This window comes from Channa argus, chromosome 1 (genome assembly GCF_033026475.1).
Source record: "Channa argus isolate prfri chromosome 1, Channa argus male v1.0, whole genome shotgun sequence".
Taxonomy (NCBI): Eukaryota; Metazoa; Chordata; class Actinopteri; order Anabantiformes; family Channidae; genus Channa; species Channa argus.
The window spans coordinates 38,916,306-38,943,607 of NC_090197.1; the positions used below are offsets into that span (position 1 = coordinate 38,916,306).

Below are 27,302 nucleotides of genomic sequence, written 5' to 3' on the forward strand. Positions count from 1 at the left end.
GGATGTTGCTTAAAAAAGGCAGATGATAAATGAGCCATGAGCTCTCTGGTGAGTCATAGTCCCACAGTCCCATATGTTCATATTGAACATTAGAGTATACATTTGTATGCACGGAAGCACAGAGTGATATCCACAATAAATTTCACTGCGTTATAACCAGAAATGGAGAGGAGTGAGGCCTAATCAAATCTTCCAGTTAACATCAAACATTTTATCACACGATGACCCATTACAATGCATGAGTACAGACACGCCAGAGAAAAAGCATTGCTCCAAGAGGATGATCCAACTACAATTCATGAGCTTGTCTCGAGCATATCCTAAGGACTGATGCGATCTTTAAGATGATGTAAAACCATGTCCAAGACGATTAGAGTGAGTATACTCTGTGGTTTTTATGCAGCACTTGTGTTAAATAAGTGACGTTATATGGCTGAGAGGCGTTTTCTCATATAGTGCCATCAGACTTTGGACAGAGGTTAATTCAGCCCCGACCCATCAGAGGAGTTAACATTGATCTGGCCTAAATATTAATTGTTTTACTCACCACCAGCATCTCCATGTGATTCTGTAGTCATCAAACTAGTCATGTGGGTTTAAAAAACTGTCATGAATCACACATACAGCCTATGCATGCAAAATATTCTTTGGGTGATAAACTGTCCTTTTTCCTTTCTTTATTGCCTCAACGTTAACTGAAGCCCCACAACCATCTACTGTAGATGTCAACACTTGTGTGCCTGAACTCCTGAAGATGATTTGAAACAGCAGCAACTTTAACTGACCCTAAAGACCTTTGTGCAAGAGAATGCACATACATACGTGTAAATACAAATACACTCGCAGCGCATATGAGCACATACACAGTACACACAGATGGTGCATACTCAAGACACCATTTGGAGTGGTCACTGTGGCATTTCCCCTTGGGCCCAGCTCTGGCCTAATTCTGAAAAACTGCTCATCTACAGTCATGTGACCAAAAGCATTCTCAATAACAGCGCAAACATGGCAGCACACTGGGTCGAGTTGTACATTGAATTTTATGTTACAAAAATAAAAGACAAAGGCCGAGGGTTATAATAATTTCTTGTATAAATAATTTTATCGTTATCTATAAATCTGCTCAATGTGTTCAATCCACATTTAAAATGGCAATGTGGACTGTAGAGTGGGTAGAACTTTATAGTTTAGCAATACCAGAGAAATTTCAGGAAAAAACAAGGAAATATAGGAGTAATAACCAGGTAATACCAATGTAACAGTGGGTAACATTTCATAAAGAGACATGTACAGTAGTGAGAGTAAGATGAAAAAAAGAGAGGAAGATGTAAAAGTGACAGACTGAAAAAGAGAGGGACAAATCTCCCAGAAGTACCGGAGACAAATTTTCTCTCACTATATCTAACACCCAATGCTAGTTTTAGGCCCCTTGGGAACTGTCTGGACGTTACTTGGCTTCTGTGATAAATTCTAGTTTCGTTTGACTTGGTGAATGATAACACCATTCTGCTTATTAGCAGTTAGCACTGACAAAAACATGTGTGCACATATGAACATGCAGAGACACACGCACAGGAGAACAGTGACTTCCTGAGGGAAGGCTGCAGAGCAAGAAAGTCTATTTCAGGTTACGAGATGTTGCTTCACAACCTCCACTAACCAAGAACACTGGAAAAGTACAGACAAAAGTACAGCTACTGGAAAGAAAGCGCAACCAGAGAATGAAACTTCATTTGTTTACAAGGGCAAAGAAGATGGTGATGATGATGATCTAAAAATGGTCCTAAATAACTTCAGTCAGTCAGCAGGAGCCTGATCCGTACATGACCTTGGCACGCTGCAAGAGCAACAGCAAGGTTGCTCCTGAGAAAATAACAACAACACACTGCTACTGTTTTGACTAATGCTCACAACCACAGCACAATACACCAAATCTGAGTCAGAAATGCTTTACTGCTCTAGCAAGCTCAGGAGCTTCTTGGAATGTAGTTACAGATTCTTAGTCTTATTTGCTAGTAATCAAGTTAACAATACAACACAATATACCACAGTATGTGATCTGAGCACATTTGTCTGGTTTATGTGCCATAGTTTTCCTGAGGAAAGAGCATGTACTGTGAAGCTGAAAGGCAGCCAGGTTAGTACTTAAATGACTGATTTAGGTTAAGGCACCATTACTAAATTTAGACATACTTTAGCACCTCCAAGGGCAGTGGATATAAAAAAACATTGCCAGGGAGGCTAAAAACGCAAATGACTTCTATCTTCCTAGTTCAGGCTTTTCCTCTTCAAGGACTTGACTTTAGAATGTAAGGTAATCATTTATGAAAAACAATGCCAATTTTATACTGTATGCAACCAAACTAAAATAAGTGAGCAAGCCCAACAATAAAGACAGCAAGGTTGAACAAAGGAGCTGTATGTTTGTAACAGAAAAATACACACTAGCCTGTAGAAGTTAATTTATTCGGAAGTCAGTATTACACTACAATAGCTGAACTACACACATCACATCATTCCTCCTTTAAACACAAACCAATTAAGAAATAAACACTGTGGCTATGCACCATATGCAAAAAGAGGTTTCCTTATCAGCTCAGCGCAGTTGGTGGCCTTAGTTATTTGTTCTAATTTCTAGTCATGTCATGACTGCACTAGACTTCAGGCAAGCAAAATAACCAATACAATAATCAGAACAAAACCAAAGTTACAAAATCTGCCCATATTAATCCAATCGTAAGAAAACATTATGACAATTTTAATTTTTAATTGGGTTTTTAAATTTTGTGCATTTTCAGGTGGGCTTCTGCGTTTATCAGGAGCATCACAAGAACTGAGCCGAAATTTGCTAAATATATTAGTAACTAAAGTGGTGGTTACAACATTCCATCTTTTAATGCTGTTTCTAGCTGCTCATCATTATGTATTATAAATCGGGTCCAGTTACAGTCTCTAATAGTGGTATAAACTCGCTAGTAGGAGTATTTCTGTGTTGGTGTTTGTTAGTGTCCATGTGTGCGTGTGTGTAAAATATTGAAGCCTCTGAGTAAATCACGAGCTAAGAGAGTTAACATGAACTGACACCGCGGCTACAAAAAGCAACAAAGGCACTTGAATCATTAACATTTTTTTGGGGGTGGGGGAGATCTATTGAGGTAACTAAATGTTTTAAGAGTGGCTCATGATGCGATTTGCCTGTGGTCTAAAAATAGACCTCCTTCTTGGCATTGTGGGATATCAGACGACAGCACATGGCTTCTATATTGCCATGGTGACTTTGATAAACAAAGAAGTTGAAATATTAAGTGGACCCCAATACAAGAAAAAATATCAAATTGCAAATTGACTAATCATCCATTAATTTCTTTTAAAAGATTTTGGTTTCCTCATTTAGCACATCACTTTAGTGGTATACTAAAAACAATTATGGAGCTTTTTTTATTACATTAAAACAGAGCAGTAATATTCTACAACATTCACAAAAAAGCTTGTTATTTTTACATTTTATACTGATGTTAAAATCTGTGTCATATTTCTCCACAATAAAGTGATAATTCCTCCACATGAAATTAACTCAAATTGTAATAGTGGTGATGTGCAGTAGGTGATTGATGATATATTTGTATGTAATGTGGGCATCAAACCCTACAGCATAAACAAATGAGCTGATTGTAAGTATATGAGGAAGAGTTGATTCCACCTCCCAGAAAATCTGCATCTGTCTCCTGTTATTGGTTCAGGAACAACATAAACATTTGCAGTTTGTTCCACCCTATCAAATTAAAACAACACTAATATGAGAAGAAAAATGAAATAATAAACCAACAACAGCAGCAATTTGTTTTTTTTATTTAGAAGTGTTTAGTATATTTGCCATTGGTTTTTCTTGTAATGAAAGAAGCAAAAGTGATGGAGGTGGTAAAGCTGAGTCAAACACACGATGCCTATCCAAACTGTTAAAAAGGTAAAAATCAGCTGAAAGATTTTTTTTTTAATGACCATGTCTGTTTACAGTACATTGTCTTTGGCCATTGTATGGTAATGTGACATCTGGCTCTAAAGATATTATTAAATAGTGTAACTGTATTATTTTCACTAATTTGTTTTTAATATGTCACCTCCTCTAATGTTAATAATAAGTCACTCATTCAACATATGACTTTTAGAATGAGAAAATCCCCCCCCCCAAAAGAAAAAGACTATAGTCTCTAACTGATTCCAATTGTGGGGATCCATGTGAATTTACCTGGGAATGGTGTCAACTACAAAAAGTCTAATAGTTACATGGTCTTCTCTGATCCACATGGCGGCTCCATCCAGCCCTGTCAGCCAGGTACTGTCAACACCCCAAGAAGCAGAGATCCTTATATAGGCTACCCCTCACTGCCACAGTCTGCCAAGCTTGTCTTGCTACTCAGCCATATTTCTCACCTTACTCCATTAATTAGTCATCAGGCACTGTTCCTTTTTTCAGAGCTGACACTGATCACACACTAATGATAGAGTTACAGGCACAGGCCAGCGCTTATGAGGCCGCTTCAACAGAGACAAAATTGTGTTTATCTGTGCGCTCCTGTGAATTAATGTGACTATACAAGTGTGTCTATGTAAAAGTCTGTATGTGTGACAGGGAGGGATCGAGAGAGAGGAGAGAAATAGAAACAGAAGTGGAGCAGGAACAGGAGCAGGAGCAGGAACAAGGGCATCCCTTAAAGAACAGCCTGCAGAGACTTTGTCCTACATTCCTCTTTATTTGTTTCATGGGAGCACAGAAGAGGAAAAAGAAGGGATGAAAGATGAAGGCTGAGCCAAGGTATTAAAGCAGATTCAGATGTGGGCGGGAGAGGATGCAGTATCCTCCCATTGAAAATATCACCAAAATAGCCTCAGTTTGGCAAGCAGAGTCTGCTGCAGAAGAATAGAAAAGGCAGTGTCTTATCATGCATCATTATAGGCTGTACAGAACTGCAGTAAACAACCACTTTGTGAAAATAAACAGATGGACTGTAATTCTGAATGTGTTACATGTTCATTCAAGTTTAATAAAAAAAAAAAAAAAAAAACACATCTTAATAAGAACAACATAGCCAAGTCAATGACTAGTAATCTTTGCCTCGACTGGGAGGGCAGCCAATTAACAATTCCCTCCTTTCAAAACTCTGTCAACCTGCTTTCACAGAAGTTTTTCCAGGGTTTTCTGTCAATGTTTGCAGCAGAATATTGGTCATTGGAGGTCCTGGTAGGAGAACCCTACTTTCAGAAAGCCAATAAAAAAAACACAGTCCCTAGCATAATAGTGGGATCAACCAGAAAGGTGCATTCAGGATTTTCCTCAGAGTCTGAATGTGTGTGTGACCATGCCCTAAGGGGCTACCTTGCTTCACTGTAATACATGTAAAAGCCCATCATGTTGCTCCAGCCTCCCTCATTGCATCACATTTCTATTTTTGCTGTTACCACAGGGACTCCATACACCATAATCCTTCCTATTACTGTTGCCTTTTCACCCACAATTTCAGAATGATATTGACTTCATCCAAATGGCAAAAAAGCAGCTTGGAAAAGAAGGAGGAAAATAAACACTGAGCTAGAATACTTCACCAGTCTGTACCGTTAAGACGCTTAACATTTGGTCGAGTAATTGCTACTTATAAAAGGGTGACCTATAAATTTGCACTCATCAATTTGGTCAATCATTAACATTTTCAGGCAATAAAAGGTTCATCTGTGGAGGATTTTTGTGGAGTCATGTATGCCCTACTGCATTAGGAATGTATGCACAGACAGGCTAATCAGATGAAGGGCATATTAGTCAATTATTAGTGTTCTTGTGCAAATGTTTAACTGAATTATCTTTAAAAATGCAAAATCAGACACTGTACAGTAGTTTCCTTGTGACAGCTAGTGTGGAAGTGACTTGTTATCAACGTTAAGAGATGTTACTATGGATGTAGTGAAAGTATGACTAGGAAACAAGCCTTTCCCTGTGTAGGATATCAAAACCCCCAGAGTCCAATGAACCTGTTCCATGTTAATCAGTAGTCCCCCTGAGAGGATGTGCACACTCAAGTGACAGGCTCCAGCAAATCACAATGATGAGGATAGAGAAGGCCTGAGTTTAATGGGAGCACAGAGAGATCAGGGCAATGCCTCTGGGAAGCCGACTGACATAGGAATACATGTACACTCAAAGTGCTCTGTGACTTACTCTATTATTTCCACATCTTGTAAGAAAAACTAAACCGTCACAGAAAAAAGTCATTTACAGTAGTTATTTTCCCTTTTGCACTTCAGGTTTATTTTGCTTATTTTATTGACCGCCAGTGGCAACTGGTACACAGTAAAACGACAGGTCTAAATGTCTGGTAGGTAACCCTGTCCTTCCAATGAATAAGTAATTCACAATCTTCTTTATTACGTCTATATGAATTCCAGGCAAAACAAGATCAACAAGATAAGCCTGAATATATCTTTTTACAAATTGTTAACATTTCAAAGAATAAAACAAGGAACAGCTGAAGGTGAACAGCACAATACAGAGTAACATGTATGTACAATAAAATGGATGTGGTAGAGTGAAATAGAGGTAGTAATTTAAAAAACTGCTTTTCATCTTTAGTTCTGATCTGAATATTACAGGAGATTTTTCCTTTAGTAAGAACAGGATTTGTTTCTTGACACCCCTTTTTTGTAAAAGAACTGCTGGAGGCACAATGGAAAACAAAGGAGGAGTGATGTAAGAGACAGAGATGTGGAGGAGGAAGTAAAGGTTTTTATCCTGAGGTATGAATGGTTCAGTGGATCCATGCCAAGAATAATTTCCCACTGCAGCTAACATTAAAAACATACAAGTTTGAAAGCGGTTTAGATTTACTTGTTTTGAGAATTTTACATGTCTCCCCCTGTTTTTGACTCCCAGCATCCTGAGGGGCATAATTTCACAGTTCACAGATATTGTTTTAAAGTAAAAACAAACAGCAGGAAACGAGCCATTACTTAAAGATAACATGCTGCACAACAGCCTGCAGAGAAACAAATATGATGAAAAAGTACCATACAGTATCATGTCTCAATAGGTCATGGGTCTTTGCAATCAACATTCCATAACTGTAAGCACTGCAGAAAAAAATCTCAGGCTTTATTTTCCTAAATTAAAAAAAAAAGCCAAAGGCACACAGTGCAGGGCATAGTGACACATTTTTGTATATTTCATTACCAGAGGCAGATGTAGAACTTCAACATACTGTAATAGGAAAAAAATTAATTGGCCTTTTTTGCTTTAATTTAAAATCAGGGCACTCCGTAGCAGAATAATGAGGAGAACCATCCACTACAGAAGCTAAGTGGAGTCAGGAGTTGCAGAATTGCCTTAGTGAAGCAATGAGTACCTTATAGACTTGGCCTGGAAAACTTAGATAATTTGACGGTTGTGTTTTGCTGCTTTGGAAAATTGTTGCTGCGTGTGAAAACAATGGTGACAACACTATTAAAGAGAGAAACTGAAAAGCAGACAGGGTCAGTGAATGGAAAAATAATTATCTGATAGCATAACGTGACTTATGGAAGAAAATATGTATTTATTTATATTTCATCCAAAATGTTAAATTGGTTTAGATAGAGAATAAAGACTTGAATATTATTACTGTACTGATTCCTTTATGATAGCAAATCAAATTAAACAGGGTGAAATGACCAGTTAGCAGCTGTTTAACTTTACCTGATGATGTAGCATCTTACCACTATGGCTTCACCATGGCACTCGCTGCTATAGCTAATGAGTCATTACCTCTAACCGAAATACGGGATTTCAAATAATTCCAGTTTGTGTCTGGATAGTGTAAAAGAAGCTGCAGCGGTTATCGAAGAGATGCCAGGGCTGCAATCTGTCTCTGGGTGACTGCCAAATAGGGATACGGATAATACGCACATTTACTCACACATAGAACAAGCTCCCTAACACATACAGTATCTGCCTTTCTCTGTTTCCATGGAAACTGACAGGCCTCCCATTGACAAATCCTCAGATGTGAGGGTGTGTATGTGTATGTACTGTGTGCATCACTGCTTGTGGGGGTGTGAAAATGTGCATTTGCATTTCAGAGGTTGCAGTGTGTGGAGATGAGTAAGGACACGTGCAGCTATCATTCAGATAATGTATGTAGGTCAAAGTAAATGCATGTAACAAAAAACATGCAAAATTCTTCTATTTTTTTTATCAGGAGCATCAAAGCCTGTGTGACATTTCAGTTGATTTCAAAATGCAAGTCATAAAATTTATACTTACTCTGAAGAGTCTATAAAGTATATTCCAAGGGCCCCAATGCTGAGCGCAAAGACTAACACCACCTAGGGAGAGAATGAGAAAAGTACAAATTAATTTCATATACACAGCAACAAAAGACTTTAAGCTCTGCTTGTCAACATGCTCTATGGTAAACACAGTGGTGTATTCAAGAGGGTTGGACACAATAGGCAACACCAGTTGCATCATTTGTAATTAAATGCTTTGCCTCCTGTACTTTGCATAATAGTGGACATTTTCTAAAAGCATACACTGAATAATAAATGCCCACCCTTCAGAAAATGCAGCCTATTTAATAACGGCAGCACAAAGTCTAGCCAGCACAATCATAGGAAGCAAAGAAAGGACCAACAGTGTGAGCTCAAATTTACAGAAGAGCAACAACAATGTTTGCTGAGAGTAAGTGCTTAAAGAGAACCACAGTTATCAAGTAAAATCTTCCAGATCTACTAACACACTTAGTCAGTGCTTGCATTGGGAGAGATTAGACAAGACTGTGCTTTGTATGTTCTAGTGGCTACATGTATGACTAATAGGGTATAGGTAAGATAAGTATCAGATTCCAACATCTATAGTAAACAAGATATTTAATCTTAAGAATAAGAAAACAAAAGTGTGTAATAATTAGAAAACAACCAACCAAAGGAGTGTAATTATTAAACTTTCTAAATTAATTTAGAATTAATTTAAAGCAGATCAGGCTATCAATGCTATATGTTTTCAGAAAACTACACAAGCAATGTGGTTATGTTTTATTGTTTAAGGTTTAAGATTTAAGCATTAGCAAATTAGCAACATTAAAAAAAACTGCAGAAGCAGATATGGTAAATGTTTCACTAAATATTATAATATAATACAGCACCACATTTAAGTAAACTACAAAGAGATCTTTCATATAAAACATCTGTTTGGACATTAGTCAAGGGTAAATGTCGATTTCCTTTTGTTCCACATCTTAACATAAAAAACAACAGCATATGCCACAAACAAATCCCACAGCAAGCTCTATTTGCAAATGTAGTTTACATCACCACCATTATATTCATCATATTCACAACAGCTGATCAATGTAGCAATGCACAAAAGCTCCTCCCTTGCGATCCTTTCTCCCATTCAGCCACCTCACAATAGGAGCCCCCTATCCCTGCTGATTGTGCTATTCATTGTTGATGATGGGAGCTTGATTACTTCCATGTGATGATCCTTTAGGCCCATGCATTGTGCCACAGGTATTAAGTAAACACCCCTGCACCCTTGAATTTTTCATGGTTTCCCAATTGAATGGAGGAGAATGTCAAAGCCACAGTTGTTTGGGGCTGGAATAACCTTACAAGCCAAAGATATCAATGCTCCACACAAAGAAGACGGGGAGAAGGCTCAAGGGGAAACACATCAATAACATCACCCTTTTTGAATGAAAGGCTCTGGTCTGATTATGTAAAGAAGTAGTTGATTGGAGGGCATTATCTGATTCACACAGTGACCTGTTCTCTGCAAATGACTGAGGAACAAGCCATTGTGAACAGCAACTCACAAGAGCACTTGAATGTTAAAGGATAACCACATAGTTTTCTCCATCAGAGTGTAATAGCAATTGTGAAATAAGTTGTAATAAAGCCTTTAATGGCACTCAAAGCTGAGTCTGAAGATTGTAAGTTTGAAAAAAAAAAATAAAATCTTGGGTTGTGGGGTTAGAAATAAGTGAGGTCACCAGTCCTTTGTAGCCCATTATTTACTGTATATTTAAGGCTTGCTGGTTACAGGCTACATAAATTCCTACTATTATAAAACACTTTAATCTGTAACTGAATTGTCAGTGTCTAATGTTGCATTGTAGACAATAAAGAAATATGTATCTGTGGCATATTCTTTCTTTAAAATAAAGCTGTTTGTTGGGTCTGACAGTGTTTTTAGTGTTGCATTGTTAAAATGCTGGAGTACTCTATTAATGACGTTGAGAAATCAGAAACTACTTTTGACCACAACCAGATTTTACAAGTTACAGTAAGTGTACATCAGCATATCTAAGGAAATTTGACTGCAGAAAAAAAGCATCTTTCTCTGTAAAAGTTTACTTACTCAGCCCTCCATTAGATGGTCATTGTTAATGCATAAATACATTTACATTTGCACATATGTAAACAGAACATATAAATGCATTTACTTAAAGAAAGGACAAGAGAAAGGGGCAGAGAACAGGTTATGACTAACAGTGGCTGGCTGTTGAGAAATTTGAACAGTGACACACCCTGTGCAGATAAGAAGCGTTGCCATCCTAAAATGACCCAGTTACTCAGTTGTGAAAGTCTCCTCCACCCCATCCCCCAACATAATATCTACAAAGGCTGGCTGTCCACCTCAAACTCACAATCTACCAAAAAAAAAAAAAAAATCCAAAGGAGCAACTACCACTGCAAACCAGAATTGATGTAATAATAGTCAGGGGAAACCGATAAGAGTGTTGATGGCAGAGGGGCATTCCCACCGCCTACAAAGAAAGTGAGAAAAAAAAAAAAAGAAACTCTGCAGCGGGAGAGGATTTGCTAAGTATAGCTGGCCCTGCGTGTGTAATGGCTTTAAATTGCTTTATGGGGCTGATAATATGCGAATTTCATGATTCACATGCGATGAGATGGAATGAGTGAGTCACATTTGTTAGCAGGAAACCGGAGTACGCCAGCATCATGTCATGAGGAGCAACATTGGGACATGTCTGTGTTGTAGGTTTTCATTAGTGTATCCCTTTCTATATTTAAAGTGCTAAGCTAAATCTGTCAAATGTTTTCCGAGGTTCACCTTAACTGGCATCCTGAAGCTGGAAGTGTAAAACAGGGTAGACACACAGTGTGTGTGTGTGCGTTTGTTTGAAATGGGGAGGGGGGGGTTCTTTGTGTGGGTTTCATGTTCCAACACTGCAAGAAGGCTATGAGCGGCGACTCCAACATGACTCTGTCAGAATTGTAATAACATACCAACACTGGCTTACACTACATGTAACGCTGTCGGTTTGTTTGGCAGTCTAAACTCTGTTATAGGGCACTTCCACAGGCCTACTCTTCATTGCTTGCCTGTGCAAGTGCCCTACAACTGTGCCAAAAATTACAAACGACTTCTTACTGTCTAATGACATCCTCTGTCCCTTAAGTGCACCCTGTGACAGGGAGAGAGCAGAGTATCACCGACAGGTGACGTGGGCGGACATCTTACAGTACAGAATATTCACCTCACATCAAGGCCAACGACCTAGGTCAGGCGAGCAGTGTCTTAAACACCCTCATCTCCTCTACAAGTAATCAAAATGGAGTTTTATCTTTCTCTGTTTTACAGTAGGTAAAGAGATAGCTAAGGACAGACATCTCTCTATACACATCTGAGTAGTGGTGTTTGACACAAACTAAATCTTGTATGGAATAGGTAACCTAATATCTCAATATAAATGTACAGCACACTGTAATTATGCAAATTGTATGGACAAATAATTTAAGATCCTTTATATATACAGTACTAACCCATGATGCTGTCTTGGTTTTGGTAAATTCCACTAAGACCTCTAAGGATAGCAATAATTATGAGTCTTGTCTATCTGGAGCAGTGGTGAATGGGGGAAAGATGTAGACGATAAATAAGTCAATAAACTATGCGATACAGCTGGTTTCTTTTAAATGCATCACATTTCCAAATCTTAACAAACTGATTATTATTGTTACTATGGCACTAAAGGTCACCTGACTAAAAGCATGACCATTATCAAACATCTTTTTGAACATATGTTTTTATGGATTTAGGGCAACAATTAACTTTTTAAGTAAAGGACTTCTCTTACCTACTTTCTGTGTAAACAAGAACTTCTATCATTAAAAAAGTTGCCTCAGGGGCCCCACTGTTTATATACCAATTCCAAAAGGCCTTAGCTCAGAACATAAAGAAAGTAGGAAGTTTTAATCTGGAGCCATTTTAGTTAATTTACAAAATAAAAAAGCCCACTCACTCAAAGATGTCAACAAATCCAAAGCCTGGGGCTGATAAGGCAGCTCATTTGTGGCCTGATTTACATGCTATTTTTACAGAGCTTCTAGAGCGTGATATCAAAGGCAGGAAAACAAATATCCTTAAGTGAGAAATAAGAAAATAAATCTGAACTCTTTTCATTCTGAAATAAATACTTTCTAAGAATCCCAATGGTTACTGAAGGTTTACTGGGCATCCTCAATGGTAAGTCAGAAATGGCAGTCAGTATGTTTGGCATCAGGATAAGCTTGTTCATTGATCCGTCCTGGGCCCCTAAGTTACCCAGATAGATGAGCTCCAAAATGTTCAAGTGATGCTTCTGCTATCAAGATTTCGAAGGGTCCCCAACTAAAGAAAAATTCACATATACAGTTTTTTTTGTAAAGCTCAGAATTCATATTTCCTTCCATGATGGCAAGCTGTTCTGGTCCAGAGGCAGCAAAGCAGACCCAAATCATGATATTGTAACCATGTTTCACAGATAGGATAAAGTTTGACCATTGCCAAATTCTTCCAATAGCTCTCTGGTTTATTCAAATAGCCCTGACCGAATTGTAGACAGTAAGTTTAACTTTAAAAGCAGAGACCTAGATTTGCCTTTATTAAGACAGGGCCTCCCACTGTCCTATTGATTTAAAGACTTGACTCACTTTCAAATGAACTGATAATTCTGGAGGTTCCTAGAGGTTTGCATACTTTACACATATCACATACAAAAATGTGTGGTATGTGTAAAAAATATAATATATATAAAATTGGATAATTTCTGTTTAGTTTAGTTTCTGTTTTGTCCTTTTTATTAACTTCCTTCATTTGAGTTCACATTTATGAAGAAATAAAGAAATTCCACATTGTTCACAAGCAACACTGCAGAGTATGTCCTTTAAAGCAGATGAGGACAAGGATTGTCATATTCAACACATTTTCATATACAGCACATTTTCTCTGAAAAATTCATGTCAATGAAATAGAAGATAGATAACTCTATAGCTTCGCCTCATTCACCAAATGTCACAATGTTTGCCACACAGAGCAAACATTTGCATCCATCCGAGTGTTTGCTTTCATAACAAATACTCCTATGCGATCAGACGTGGGTCGAGCATCAATCCAGATTTAGACACAAAAGGAAACAGAATCACATGTCATTGCACGAGGTGAGCTCGTGAGTACTCACTGGGGGATGTCAACAAATAAAACCGCTATTAAAAACTTTCATGAGCTCAGCTGTAGATAGCTATACGGGTGTATTTCTGATCTGACATTCTGTAAGAAAAACACTCTCAGTATTCCCGTCACACACTATATTACTTAGCCTAGTCTACTTACTCTTATTGTGTGACTGAACAAATGCATCACAAGCCTACAAGTTCATACCAGAGGGGTACTTCATTCTTCCCAGTCGAACAAGAATTACCCACTTTTCAGAGTCAATGTTGTTTCCTAATAAAAGACAGACATGACAGAGAACTGATAGTATGACAAAATGTTGAATAGCATGACAAAAGTTTTTTTCCTAAATATATTTATGAATCCAGAGCCTGGATTCAAATAGAAGAACTTTTTTGAGACAAAAAACAGCTTTAGAGATGTGTGAAAGCTTTTTTTTTTTTCCGAGACAACTGTAACCTAAAACAGTCCAGTTTGATTATTACACACAGAGGCTTAGTCTGTTCATAGGTTTCATACAGACTTTCCAGAGAAAGGAATACAATTTGTCACTTTATTTACAAATGCACACACCCAATTAATTATAATTATAATTAATTATAAAACAGTCTAGCAGAGTGAAAAATGTTGGTGTTGCTGTTGACAGAACAGGGCTGAGCAGGTCCAATTATACCCACACTTCAAATACACAATTCATATATTATGAGATGAGCACAGAATAAAGCAGCCAGAATATAAGATGATGCCTGCGAAAGCCCTGCACTGGTGTGTGTCAGAGTTGTTTTGTCCCATCCAAATCCACTGCAGATCCATAGTCAATCAAGTCACAGTTTTGGTAAAGCTAACAGCGAGGTGTGGTAGAAAAGCCTAAAGAGGAAATAGAGATATGTATAACACTAACTAGTCTTCACCACTAATACAGTAGTGGTCTAATGGAAGACAAGTCCAGATGATGGGATGCATTTCATCTGTCTATTAGTATGAAAAACAGGTAATTGAGTTTTAATGTATGTTATCTATTTTATAGGCTGGTTGCGGTTTATCATAGCTAAATGCTAAGTGATGCTAAATGATAGCTAAATGATGCACACTGCAACGCAGTCCTCTCTTTTTCTTTTCAGCTAATGTATTCTCCTGCCTGACCGCTTCCACATTTTGTGATGCTGTCCAAGGTCATACAGTGACTTGTCTCTAGAAAGCAGACCAGGTGAACAGAGGATGTCCCGCTGAGAGAAAACCTCCGGAAGATGTAGGCAGACCCATAGATAAGGTTCTGAACTACTGACTACCTGACACAAAAACGTATGTATGAGCCATGGGTCATAAACATGGAAGCACCACAGGGGATGCTTTACCTCTTTACTCCGTACACCTCTGAGTCCTTCCGCCTCCAAAGGTTCTCATATGGCTTTGCAATGGAGGGGGTGTGTCAAAGGTGCTGAGGAGGCATCCGCCTGGTGGACAGTTTTACAGACTGGTTTGAGAATAACAACCTGATCTTGAATGTAGCCAAGACCAAACAGATGCTTGCAAACTTCAGGAGTTGACCTTGACAACAGACTGGAGAGCAAATGCATGACTGATATGCATAGTTGTGAGTTGCTAGCTCTGGGAATTAACATTATCATTAACCACTTATTCTGCTCAGTATCGCAGGGCCTGGAGCCTTTCACAGCTGTCATTCGGTGAGAGGCAGGGTACACCCTGGACAGGTCACCAGTATATCTCTGGGCCAACACAGACAGACAACAATTCACAGTCACATTCAGACCTACAAGCAATTTAGAGACACCAATTAACGTAACATGCACATGTTTGGACTGTGGGAGGAAATGGAGTACCTGGAGGAAACCTCAGCAAGCATGGGGAGAAGATGCAAATTCTGCACAGAAAGGCCAGAGTTGGCAGGTATATTCAAACCACAGACTTTTAGCTGTGCTGCCCGGATGTAACAATATAATTTACAATTATACACTTATATGCAGGTATACTGTTCAGACAGCATACAGTGCATCTTTCATATCTCCAAGAAATGAATATAGACAAACTAATGGGCCCCCGACTAGATGTCTGAAATGAAACGCAATCTCATATATCAAATTGTGACCACTGATGCTACACCCTTGAATGTGGCTCCATTTAACCCCTGAGGCCTTTATGAGACAGATGCCAACATATTGTTGTACCTAGGCAATAGAAAAGTTGATTGACACAGCAGAGGATGGGGAGGGGGTCGGTATGAAGGAAAGCCTCTTAGGTCTGACAGGATGACAGCTCCTAAAATGAGCATCTGTCAGTGATAGATGAAGAGGAGGCCTGTGGGGATCCGTTACAGATGGACAGGACAACCTGTCTGAAAAATTTCCTCTGAAAGTTTCTCTGTGGCATCATTAATTCATGAAAAGATTTTCCTGCTACTTGTACTCTATGAGAGATGTGTCACTGCCGAATTAAATCTTCCGAACAGGGACTAAATTACGTAAGATAGATGTTTGGTATGCTTTACATACTAAAATGGAAGATCACCCCTCTTTCCTCTAAAGCATCCAAGTGCCTAATAACAGTTTCCCCAAGAGAACAGTGTGACCATGACCTTGAATGTTCGCAAAGAATACCAAATGGAGAAAACAGGAGAGAAAGAGCAAGGAGATAAAAGGATGGAGGTGACAATGACAGGAGATGGAGGGATGAGAGACTATTAGAGAGACAGCCCCACCCCCACCTCATGGGACATGAGGAGCTTCAGGAGGTGGCAGAGAAATGCTTGTGGCACAGACAGAATGAGAGCAAAAGGGAGAGCAGCTGAAGAGAAAGAGGGGTGGAGGAATGGAGTATATTAGAGCATGTTCTGTAAGGACACAGCAAGACTTTAAATGCCACAGTGTGTATGCGCCTGTGCATGTGTCTTCACCTCTTTGTGTGTGAGCGTACACATATCACTTGTCTTCAACCTTTCCATGTGTTAAATCTTATATGTGTGCATTTGTCCATGACATACAATTGAGGACCTCTAATGGAACCATGGCAGCGCAGAGATGATGAGATGTTGCGTGTGACCAGCCTGCCAAGAGCCACTAACATTAGAGGGGACATTTCTTCAGTTTAATCATCCATTCCCTGGCCAGCATTAACCACATCAGCTTATGAATGGTTCCTTTTGAAAACCGCAGTACGTCTGCAGAATTTCCTAAAAGGACTTAAGAGAAACCTGCTGACGCTGCACTTAGTTATCGTGATGTCCATTGTGCATGTGTACTACTCAGTAGCTAGAGGGCAACATTATTTTTAGTGAAATGTGACGGTTCAGCTGTTGCAGCAATGCTAACTCTGTGGCAAATTAGCCATGTTTTAAAGATTTAACAAGGGCATTCAGTGGAGGCTCTCTGTGACACAGACCGAGAAACTGTGGCTAAAGTCTGTTTTTTTCTGCTGGATATCATAGGTTCACAAACTTGTCCCTAAACCTCAGGGTATCATCCCCCATAAAGTTTCAGTATAACTTCCAGAGTCTCATGCCTAAAAGAAAGGCATGCTAATGACAGCACCACGCCCCTAGGCCCCATTATTGATATGGCTCAAGGAAAATCTATTATGAAAAAGCATGTTTTTTTTTTTTTATATAAGGTATATTGTGACTGTCCTATCAGGTAAACTTGAAAATAACATGTGTTTTACTCAGGCCGGTCATAAATAATTCAGACTTGCTGAACCAGAGTCCATTGACCCATTTTGCCCAGTGTCATTCATGCACAGTATTCCAGCCTTTCTATGAAAGTAATTTACACAAATGCATGCAGAAATACTCATTAGTTGGAGGAGTCTGTCCATTAATCCACCATTTTCAGAACATTCATCAACGTGGTGAGAAGCTGTTAGGTAAGCAGTTTTAATGAACATATTACAGGATTTAAAAAAACTAGCCAACTTGATGTGCCTTACTCACACATCATCAAAAAATCATGACAAGAGCAGGACACAATTTCTTAATCATCTTCAAGCTGAGCACATTTACTTCTAAAGTAAATTATACAGGGTTTTCATTTTCATTAAGCAAGTACTCCCCACTAAGCTCCCTCGGTTCTAGTTACTAGCAGTATTTCTCATTTTTTAAGCAATTAACTACTTGCCAAATTAGGTCATAGAGTATATACATTTGCATATTAATTTTTTGCAGTGCTTTCTTTTCTAGTGTAAAGTGGAGGATATAAATTACAAATTACATAATGTTGACCTACATGTATTGGAGCAAAAATATGTCAGCACTATAAGTAAAATATAGAGTTCGTGATAATAGACAGTATTTAAGATAATTGCTACTATATTTAAATGATGAATATACTTCAGTAAAATATATAGTAACAATATAACTGAACATGGCCCATACTTCTGGTAATTCATGCACCCCTGCTGGGCTGAGATTGAATCCTATCTAAATATCCTCTATTCCTTTGCTCTCTGTATCCCATTAAGCTTCCATAAAAAGAAAATACTTGAACTCCCATAAGACTTCTCCTCAGACATTCAGGGAATTCTTTCATTCTGACAATATGACACTGACTGGGGTTGTTTTTTTACTGCCGTTTGATCACAAACTTAACCGTCACTAAAACACACTTTGGCTAGTCACTACCTGAATTTATCACTGCAGTGATTAATAAGTCTCAGCTCGTGACAAGTTATTCAGCATTAACTGATGTAATGAGTAGCTTCTCATTTCTTCATCAACCATGTCAAAAGATATACCCTGTGGTCATGGAAAGACTTAACCCTGCATCCAAAGAGTTAAAATTTTAGCCTGCATCAAGCAAGAAAACAAAATTGGGCTAGGGCCTGTGAAAAATAAAAAAAAAAAAAAAAAATTATATATGTGTGTGTATATATATATATATATATATATATATATATATATATGTGTGTGTGTGTGTGTGTGTGTGTGTGTGTGTATATGTGTATATATATATATATATTTTTTTTTTCTCCCTTTGTAAAGATGATAATTTAAAGATTTACAATAGTTTTGGAAAGTATGTTGATCAAATATGTAGTTTATGGGCCATTAATGTGCCTAATATAAATAACAGAAACACCTCTTTTGCAGGACCATTAAAAAAACAGCACAAACTACAGCTTTAATGATGATGATAGAGATGAGTCAACACATCATAAAATCAGTGTGAAAAGAACTTAACATTGAAGGTAGGATTTCTCCAGGAGAGTTGTATTTATTTGGATTTGTAAATGCATTTGTAAACATTTATGCACATTTTTCATTGATTTATTTATCTTACAAATTGCGAGGGATGTAATTGTGCCATGTATCAACCAATGAACCAGCTTGACGTTTACATAACTAGTACAATTTCTCATCAGCACAATGAGAAATCACCACTCTATCTACAGTAAGAAAATTAAAGAGAAAGGAATTTTTGTGGCATGAATACTAAAAAGATGCTTAAATTCCATCTAGTCTGCAGATTAAATGTATTCAGGTCACTACTCTGTTGTCCAGGCGCTGGTTAATGCCTCACAATCCCATTATGTGTCTTTAACCAAAGCATAAATCATCCCTGTCATTGTTAATAATATCAAAACTTTGTCACACCAACGCCAATTTTATTACAATGCAAGCAGAGCAATTACTTTGTCTGATGGATATTGCACAATTCAGCAGAAGCTTTTATCCTTTTCCAAAAAAATGTCATACTGCTTTTTGCTGCAAGAGGAACAGCCAAACCCTGCCAAATATAAAATTAAAAGTTTCTTTCCAAATTAAGTAAATGAATCAAACAGAATGTGCAGCAATATACTGTAACTGCATCACAACGTTTGTTTCTATTTCCTTTCTTGTGAGTTTCCCCCACAGGCGCATAGGATTCATCTCAGAGGAGACACAACAGTGACATGATCTTCATCTAATTAAATCAAGGTTTCGTTTAATTTCCTGAAGGTTAATGAGAAGTTTATCATGCGCGTCAAAGCACACTTTTGCTTGCTAAACAAGGTGGTGGGTCCTGATAAGGTGGAATGCCCGCTCGCAGCAAAGTGAAAGATGAGACTAGGATCCACAGAAAAGGAGAACTTGTATTAGTATTCTGTGCTTGTTGGCAGGGGATGTGTAAAGTGTATCCCTTTTCTGTTTGCTCTCTGCCACATCAGATCAAGCCTCGCTGTCCAGCTCAGTCAATAATGTGGGTGGATGCCTGGATTCTGCCATGAGTGACCTTAACACATCTTTGTTACTTTGACCTGTCAGCAGGAGAAATGAAAGTGTCACAGTAAACACATAGGCAGTTGCTTTCACCAAAAAAAAAAAAAAGGGATGACAGGGAAGAGCTGAATTTTCTCATTTAGTGCAAAACTGAATACGAAGCCAACATATTTTGAATTTCATTTCAGCACTACTTACCGGGTGCTTTTTGTAGTTCAGCGATATGGCAGAGGAGAGAAACATAGGGCTAATTTGCTCATTGGTTCTGTTTCTTAGCCTTTAGGGGTATATGTTATTAATTCCATTTTATTCATACAGTTATTAATTTAGTAGATAATTAATAGTATCCTGAAAAAAAATGGCTAATTCAAGCACAAAAGAAAAAAGGATTTTCTGTTTCACAAAGCCCATTTCCAACATAATTTACATGCTGTATAAAGAACTATATCTATATCTTTAAACAAAAGTAAGCAGTAAACTGGCCAATGTATTGTTATTAATTTCATCATTTCATCATTAAAACAGCAAAAAAACAAAGCAAAAGAGGTCAAGTCAGTAACTCTTTCTTAGGAGATACTGAACCAAACTCTGTGTCCATCAGTTCCACCTCTCACATTTCCTCTGATGATAAGTCTACTGGTTTGATTGATTGCTGAGCAGCACTGACACCTGTATCAATATTAAATATCTAACCCACTTGTCAGTGAAAATTTCAGCCTCCTGCTACCTGGAAGGCAGCTGTTTCCTCTGAGACTAAGAAATGTTTAGCTTTAATAACACAGAGACCTTTTACAATAAACCACAGTTCCAAGACTCTCACCCGCCCTTACAGTACAAACACCAGCATGATATAAAGTGCCACATAAAGCTGCTATTTACACATTAGTGACTTTTCAAAAGAAATTCAAACAGAGTTTGTGTAGACCTGCTGCCACTGTCTATCAATTCAAATAGTAACTACGACCCAGACTTTCATTTAACTAGAAGTGTCCAGGAAGAAGCTTTGTCAGGACAATGACCGTAATCCAAAAGTTTCATAAAGAGTAAGGGACAGAACTAAACAGCACCATGAGCTGTTGGACAACACCCCGCTGGCTGGCACATCATTTTTTAAACTGATGCCAGTACCACATTACAATTTTGAAACTTTAACAGTTTTGTGATGCAGTAACACTGCACTTCATTTGGTTGGGCAAATAAGTGCAAAAATTTGACTCAGCATTTGGGTGAAATAACTTGTTGATGTCGGAGAAACATTATGCTCTAGGTTTATTTACTACTTGAGAACAGCTTCGATGTATGTTAGTTTAGTTTGGGACTAGAAACATTCAGTCTGAGGTATCTGCCGCCATTCTCACATCAAACCTAATGTAGTTTACAATTTGCTTGAAATGGCCCTTCAAGTTCATTGAAATGAAAAATGGAAACACACACAGATGGTAGAGAGAATATAAAACAAAAACAGAGACAGACCGAGGGCACAGAGCTCATTCCTGCAAATAAGAGACGTGATGTTGCCAGGTGATATGCCACAGTTATGGGAATAACTGTGAATGCAGTGTGCAAGGGAGACACATACAGCTGCACCAAAGTAATAAAAGTGAATTAGAAAACCAAGACATCATTCAGTCTTTAGAGTCTGGGATGGTCTGGCTTTTTAACCCTCTCTGTCAAAGGGAGTTATACGCTTTCATTACTTTCTCTAAGTAGCCCCATGATGGACCTTTTCCATGTCTGTTTTACAGTCAACTTATTAATGGGAAAGTATCAGAAGACTCAGGAGTAAAGAAACAGTTACTGTCATTTTGAATAACTATTGATAACCTGAAATGTAGAAATTAAGCATTTCTTGTAAAACATAGAGGTACTCATGAATGAACCAACAACACTACTGTTGTTGGTTCATACCTGCTCCTGCTACAGTGTATGTGATAAACATACGCTGTAAATACGTACAAAATAGAATGAAACATACATTTTAGTGGAGTTCTTGGAGAGAAGAGGAGAGAAGATAAAAGGAGAGAGAGGAGAAAACGAGCAAAGTCGTCCTGCTTCTGGTCGTCGCTCTTTGATGCACTGAGGCTTTGAAGTCAATGCTGATGCAATTTAGGTCCAGAGGCAGAGACAGGTCTACAATCCATTTAATTAGCACCTTGCCATGGCTCCTAATATGAGACAGCCTCAGTAACAAAGCCAAAATATGTCTCTGATTCACTCACACGTAAGACTAGAGTCTGTTATAGCATATGCACCCAGCCAAGTCTAAAAGAAATGATAAATCAGGTATACTGACAAACTGTCACAAAAAATACCTCCAAACAAATGTGAATTTTCCTTTTACTAGTATCTCTGCTTATTCCCTTTCCCTTGAAACCTCACTTTCACCTGCCCTGTCATACAATTATCTTTTTCCCTCCCTTCTTTGGCTCTTACATCACCTGCAATCGTCCCCTAATGATCTCATGGAAACTGAGAGCAGCGAGCTGGTGGAGGTTATGTGTTTTGGGGACAATGTGTGGCCGTCCCATCCCAGGAAACAGAATCCCAGTGGGGCTAAACGGATCTAAAACCCGGCTTAGCAGATGGTCCCTACAGTTTTGAGTCCTCTGCTAAGCAATTAGTAGCGTACACATAACACGGATGACAACAGCATATACGGAACAAACCTAAGACTGTATCTATGACGGGGTCTGATCCTGTCACAGGATGGTCAAATATGAGGCATATTGTGAGGCATATTACAGAAATGGCTATACAAGAAAACCTGGTTACCTTTGCTTGTCAGGCTCTGCACAATACAGTAGGTAGCGGTTTCCCATCATTAGAAAAAATAAAAACATGTGACATGTGCTTTTGAATGCCAAAGCACTTTTTCTCAAAGACCTCTTTGTGTGATTTACCTTGAATGTTCCATCATACAAGCAAAGAAATTCAGCAGCTATTGTGTTACGTCAAATTGACCAAGGTTTCCTGGGGGAAGATACTGAATCCTTCTAGCTTCATAGGTGTTGCTCTCTAACTCACTTAATGCTCCCTGGGGTGAGCTAAGCATTAAGAGACTTTCCCTATGGGGACTGATGAAGTATTACATTGTTAACATTCAACATATTCTTGGTACAAGCTTTGTATGATGCATGTCAATTGCTCTGTGAAGCAGGAGCAGCCTCCTCCTCTCAGGCAGCCTTACCATCTATACATCAGCAGGACTGAGTCACACAGAGAGCGATAGTGTAGGAGTGAAAGGATCAGTGGAGATGGCACTGACTGCATAGTTACCTTAGCTTTATAGGGTGGACAGATTATTATTGCAGCAACATCACTGGTGGAAGTTAGATGATATGGTTGTACTCCTAAAACCGATCTAAGAGGCAACAAATAGCAACTGTCAAATAATGTTTTATATTGACAGCAAACACCTCCCTGTTGTGTAGTGCTGAGCCACACAAGGTGAACAACTGAGGGCCAGCTTTCCATGTGTAGGCACTGCTATATTCTTTATTTCACAGTGTTTCTTCTACTGTTTTATGGAAATACACTTTAAAATTGAAAATAATTTAGTTCTAGTGAGAGTTGAATCATGACAACTGGACTTCGTTCTTGTTAGTTCAAAAGAAAGAAGGACAGTTTCCATGACTCATCTTCCAGATACACTCACCTGGATGACTGAGAATCTGCACTGACATTCTGCATTAGTAGAAAACTAAGAAGAAGAAAGCACTTGTTTAATCAGCAATATTGCAGCCAGGAATTTCACTTCTTTCTTAATCTTGTTAATGTCCTCTGTCCCTAATCCTTTTCTGGAAAGCTTTACAAAATATGCCTGGTAGTGACAGCAGTGTTTGATGTGGCTGGATCAATGTGATGCTGCAAGTTCTGATCCATTAGGTGTGCGTCATCCTGGAGGCACTGAGTCACTCCGCAGTCCTTGTCAAGACCATACCAGGCAGCAATGACAAAGATGAGACAGGGACAGCGCTGTTCTGGAGGTGACAGGGGACTCCAAATGACAAACATGAGATGTCTGCATCCTCTCTGACTGCCTACTTAGGCCTCTATCTGTCTGCATGCAATTTTCTGCCTGTCCGTTTGCCTATTTGCTCTGTGACTGTGTGCCTCTGTCTGTCTGTGAGTCTGTCTTTAGCCTGCAAGTCTAATCTGCTTGTGACTCTAAATGTAGTCTCATTTCTGACTACCCTGTCACTCTTCAGCCTGAGGTTTCAGCAGAGCATAAATAATCACATTGTAAAAAGTAAACAGAATGACATTACTGCAGTCCCTTACTGAGACCAAAGGAAGGCCAGATTTTAATTATCTAATAGCCTGGACTGCTTGTTTAAAAGCTATGGTGGGTTTTTTTGCAATTAGCTAAGTGATTTTTGATTTCCTTATGACACAGGGCAATGCCCCAATGGTTGTTACCTCAAATGGCTCTATGAAAAAAAATCCTGTCCCCAGACTAAAGGAAACATATAAAAGTGTGCTGTCGCCACAGTGTCTCAGACACATTGGCTTCTAAGCCACAGGTGACTTTGATTTAATAAGGAGAAGGCAGGTAGCCAGCTAAGTGAAACATCACTCCTGTTTCTGCTCTCTTGACCTTTTCCTCTGCAGAGCAATTTGAGGCAGGGTGGGGCAGACAAAGGGCATAAGATCTGCAGCAAGAGAAGATGGGTGTAGGTGATTAGCTTTTTAGCAATAGAAGCCCAGGTGGCAAATGGATGGGTGAATAGATGAAATAGATGGGATAGTGAGAGGACAAGCAACGATGAGTCATCACACAAATGGCTCAGAGTTATGACGGGAGCTAAAGGGAGCTGCAAGGAAAATCATTCATGAGTACAGATATGAGATGACCATTTAATTTTTAGTAAAACTACCCCTAGTGAGCTACAAAGATAAAAGCAGTGGAGTAGCTACACTACGAATAGCTACACTAGATTATTTGAGTGGTGTGAAGCAACCCTTTACATTTCTTATACTTTTACTTGACAGAATCTGAAATTGAATGTTTTCCTGTTAATATGTTACAGCACACGGCGCTGTATATGTGTATTTTTATACTAGATCTAAGGCCACTATCTCTGCACTATGTCTGCTTAATAGGTGAGAAAGCAGTGTGCAAATTACTGCGATGTGGCAGGGCTCCCTACAGCTTTTCTTTCCGCTTATGACGCCCATGACACCCTGCTTTCCCTCTCACCCCCTCCTACTTCTTCTACACTCCTCCACCGCTCAGTGCACGACTTATGTTACTCATGTGGGAGCAGTCCACACAATCCAATCCAGCAGAGCTGAATTCTCACGGCTGACCTGTGGCCATGGAATTCAAACACATCAACTAAATCCACTGATGTGTAGCATTAAATCAAACATGGAAAACAATAAAAAGATACAAACACTAATCATGTCAAAATTATTTCTAAATGAATACACATTTGCCATAAACTCAACATAATCGCTATAACATCTACAAAAGTATCGCACGATTGGTAACACATTAAAAGATAATTTCTAAATTAACCAGATTGTCTACAATCACTACACAGACATTATAAACAACATTACGTCTATTCATTCAGTCTACACCCGAGATTAGTTTATTCATCGGTGCCTATTAAAAACACATCAGCCAGACACCACACACCACTGAATGACACATTACCTCTTTCCAGAAAACTAAGACCCTGATATTTTAAAACAAAGTTTCCCCACATGATTCGAATCAGCATTTTTCTGTTACCACAGCTGATCAACTGTGCATGTGCAAGTTTTAAGGTGGAATTATGGAGACTCAGATTAGCATATTAGCAATATTTATAAGGCTCTTGAATTTCGCAATAAAGGAACATGTCTATCTGATGTGCTTTTAATAGTTTTTGGATAACAATGAAGGTATTGCTACAGAAAAATAAGGCAATCAGGCTGTAGAGTGACAACTGACCAAACATTAGAAGAGAAGGATCAGTGTTGGTTTGAGTGTCTCTGTCTAAGGACTCTAAGGACCAAAATTATTCTTTTTGACACTGAAACCACACAGCTAAAGCATAAGGGGTCATATTCACGGACATTCTTACAGTACTCTCAGAAAGATCCTAACTGAGCTTAAAAATGGTGTCGTAGGATCTGAGTGATTTACTAAACGTTTCATGGCATCTCGAAATTATTTTTGCAGTAAGGATGTGTGGTTGATCTTTGCTAGGTATGTAGCATTGTTTGAAAAGTTGTGACTGATTGATCAAAGGAACAAAACATGTGTTTAGTGACAATAGGCATAAAATGGACAGTAAATAAATAGGCCAAATCATACAGGCCTTATATTCCTGTAAAGTAATTATAATAATAATGTGATCGGTGGGAGAGGGCATTTCGGAGAGATTGATAACAAATATTGGCCTTCAAAAACAATATTGGGAACTTCACTCCAGCTACCAGAACACTAAAAGTAGCAATTTATTATAACAAGACTAAGTCTTGACATCCTAAACTATCAATTTTCTAATACTTGTATTTTATATTTTATGAAATATATTGTCCATCCATTATTTGTCACCGCTTATCCTATTTGGGTCGCAGGAGGGCTGGGCCTATCCCAGCTGTCATCAGGCGAGAGGCGGGGTACACCCCAGCTAGATCGCCAGGCTATCGCAGGGCCACAGACAGACAATCATTCACACTCACATCCACACCTCCAGGCAATTTTAGATTCACCAATTAATTTAACATCGCTAACCACTCCAGCACTGTGCTGAGAAATATATAATTTTATCATTATTTTTATTTATGCCTTGTTGTGGATTATTGTATTACGATTATTACTGTATTACAGAGGAGGCTGGCTGCCACCACACCCATCTCTCTTCTTCTGCCCCCTCCACCTCACTCTGCTGCAGTACTTGTCCCTCTGCTTGTCCCTCTGTGTTCCTTCCAGCATAAACAGCCATTTATCACCCTGCATCCTTCAGAGGATCTAGGTCAATGCCAATCTGATTGCTATTGATTGAACTGATAAGTTATGGCAAATGTTAATTGAATAAGCTGTGAAGCTAGCTAAACTCAACGACTGGGTTAAATTGCAGGACTGAAGGAAGGCAGCCTTGAGATTTTAGAGCCCACCAGATTAGAGTTATGGGACCGAAAGCAAACTGACTCAGAAATTGAGTTTGATTGAAAGAAACACACTGCTGGAGCAAAATGCTTCACAGAGAGGTGAGAAATTGATATATTTGTGTCCACTCCTATTAATTTACCGAGAAATTGGGCTGGTGTGATGATTCCTGGAGAGATAGTCTCTGTGGCTATTGTTTATCACATCAGTGTGGCAAACAGTTCTGACAGATACTAAGGCAATTGGATTGTGTATCTTTCTGTTGGTGAGTCAAGAGTAGACCTAGGCAATAATTTACTGCCTTTGAGCAAACCCACATCATACTAGTTTAATCATATAATTATATTGCATTGCAGATTTATGTTGTTTAAATTAAATTAACTAAGACATTTTTAAAAAAGCCATACATATGAAGTCAATGTTCTCTGGCCTGTGTAACAGTGCTACAAAGAAGATTCTTGGAACATTATTCTATTCTTTTGCACACTTGCCATATCATAAAAATG

At 38.6% G+C, this 27,302-nt stretch overlaps 1 protein-coding gene across 19 annotated transcripts in view; it reads right to left on the minus strand.

Moving 5' to 3' along the window:
- kcnma1a (potassium large conductance calcium-activated channel, subfamily M, alpha member 1a) overlaps nt 1-27,302 on the minus strand; it is a 131,708-nt gene that overhangs the window by 67,407 nt on the left and 36,999 nt on the right. For all 19 annotated transcript variants that reach the window (XM_067519289.1, XM_067519309.1, XM_067519158.1 and 16 more), the window contains exon 3: nt 8,288-8,349. In XM_067519289.1, the coding sequence (XP_067375390.1) occupies nt 8,288-8,349 (62 nt within the window). The remainder of the gene's footprint in view (nt 1-8,287; nt 8,350-27,302) is intronic.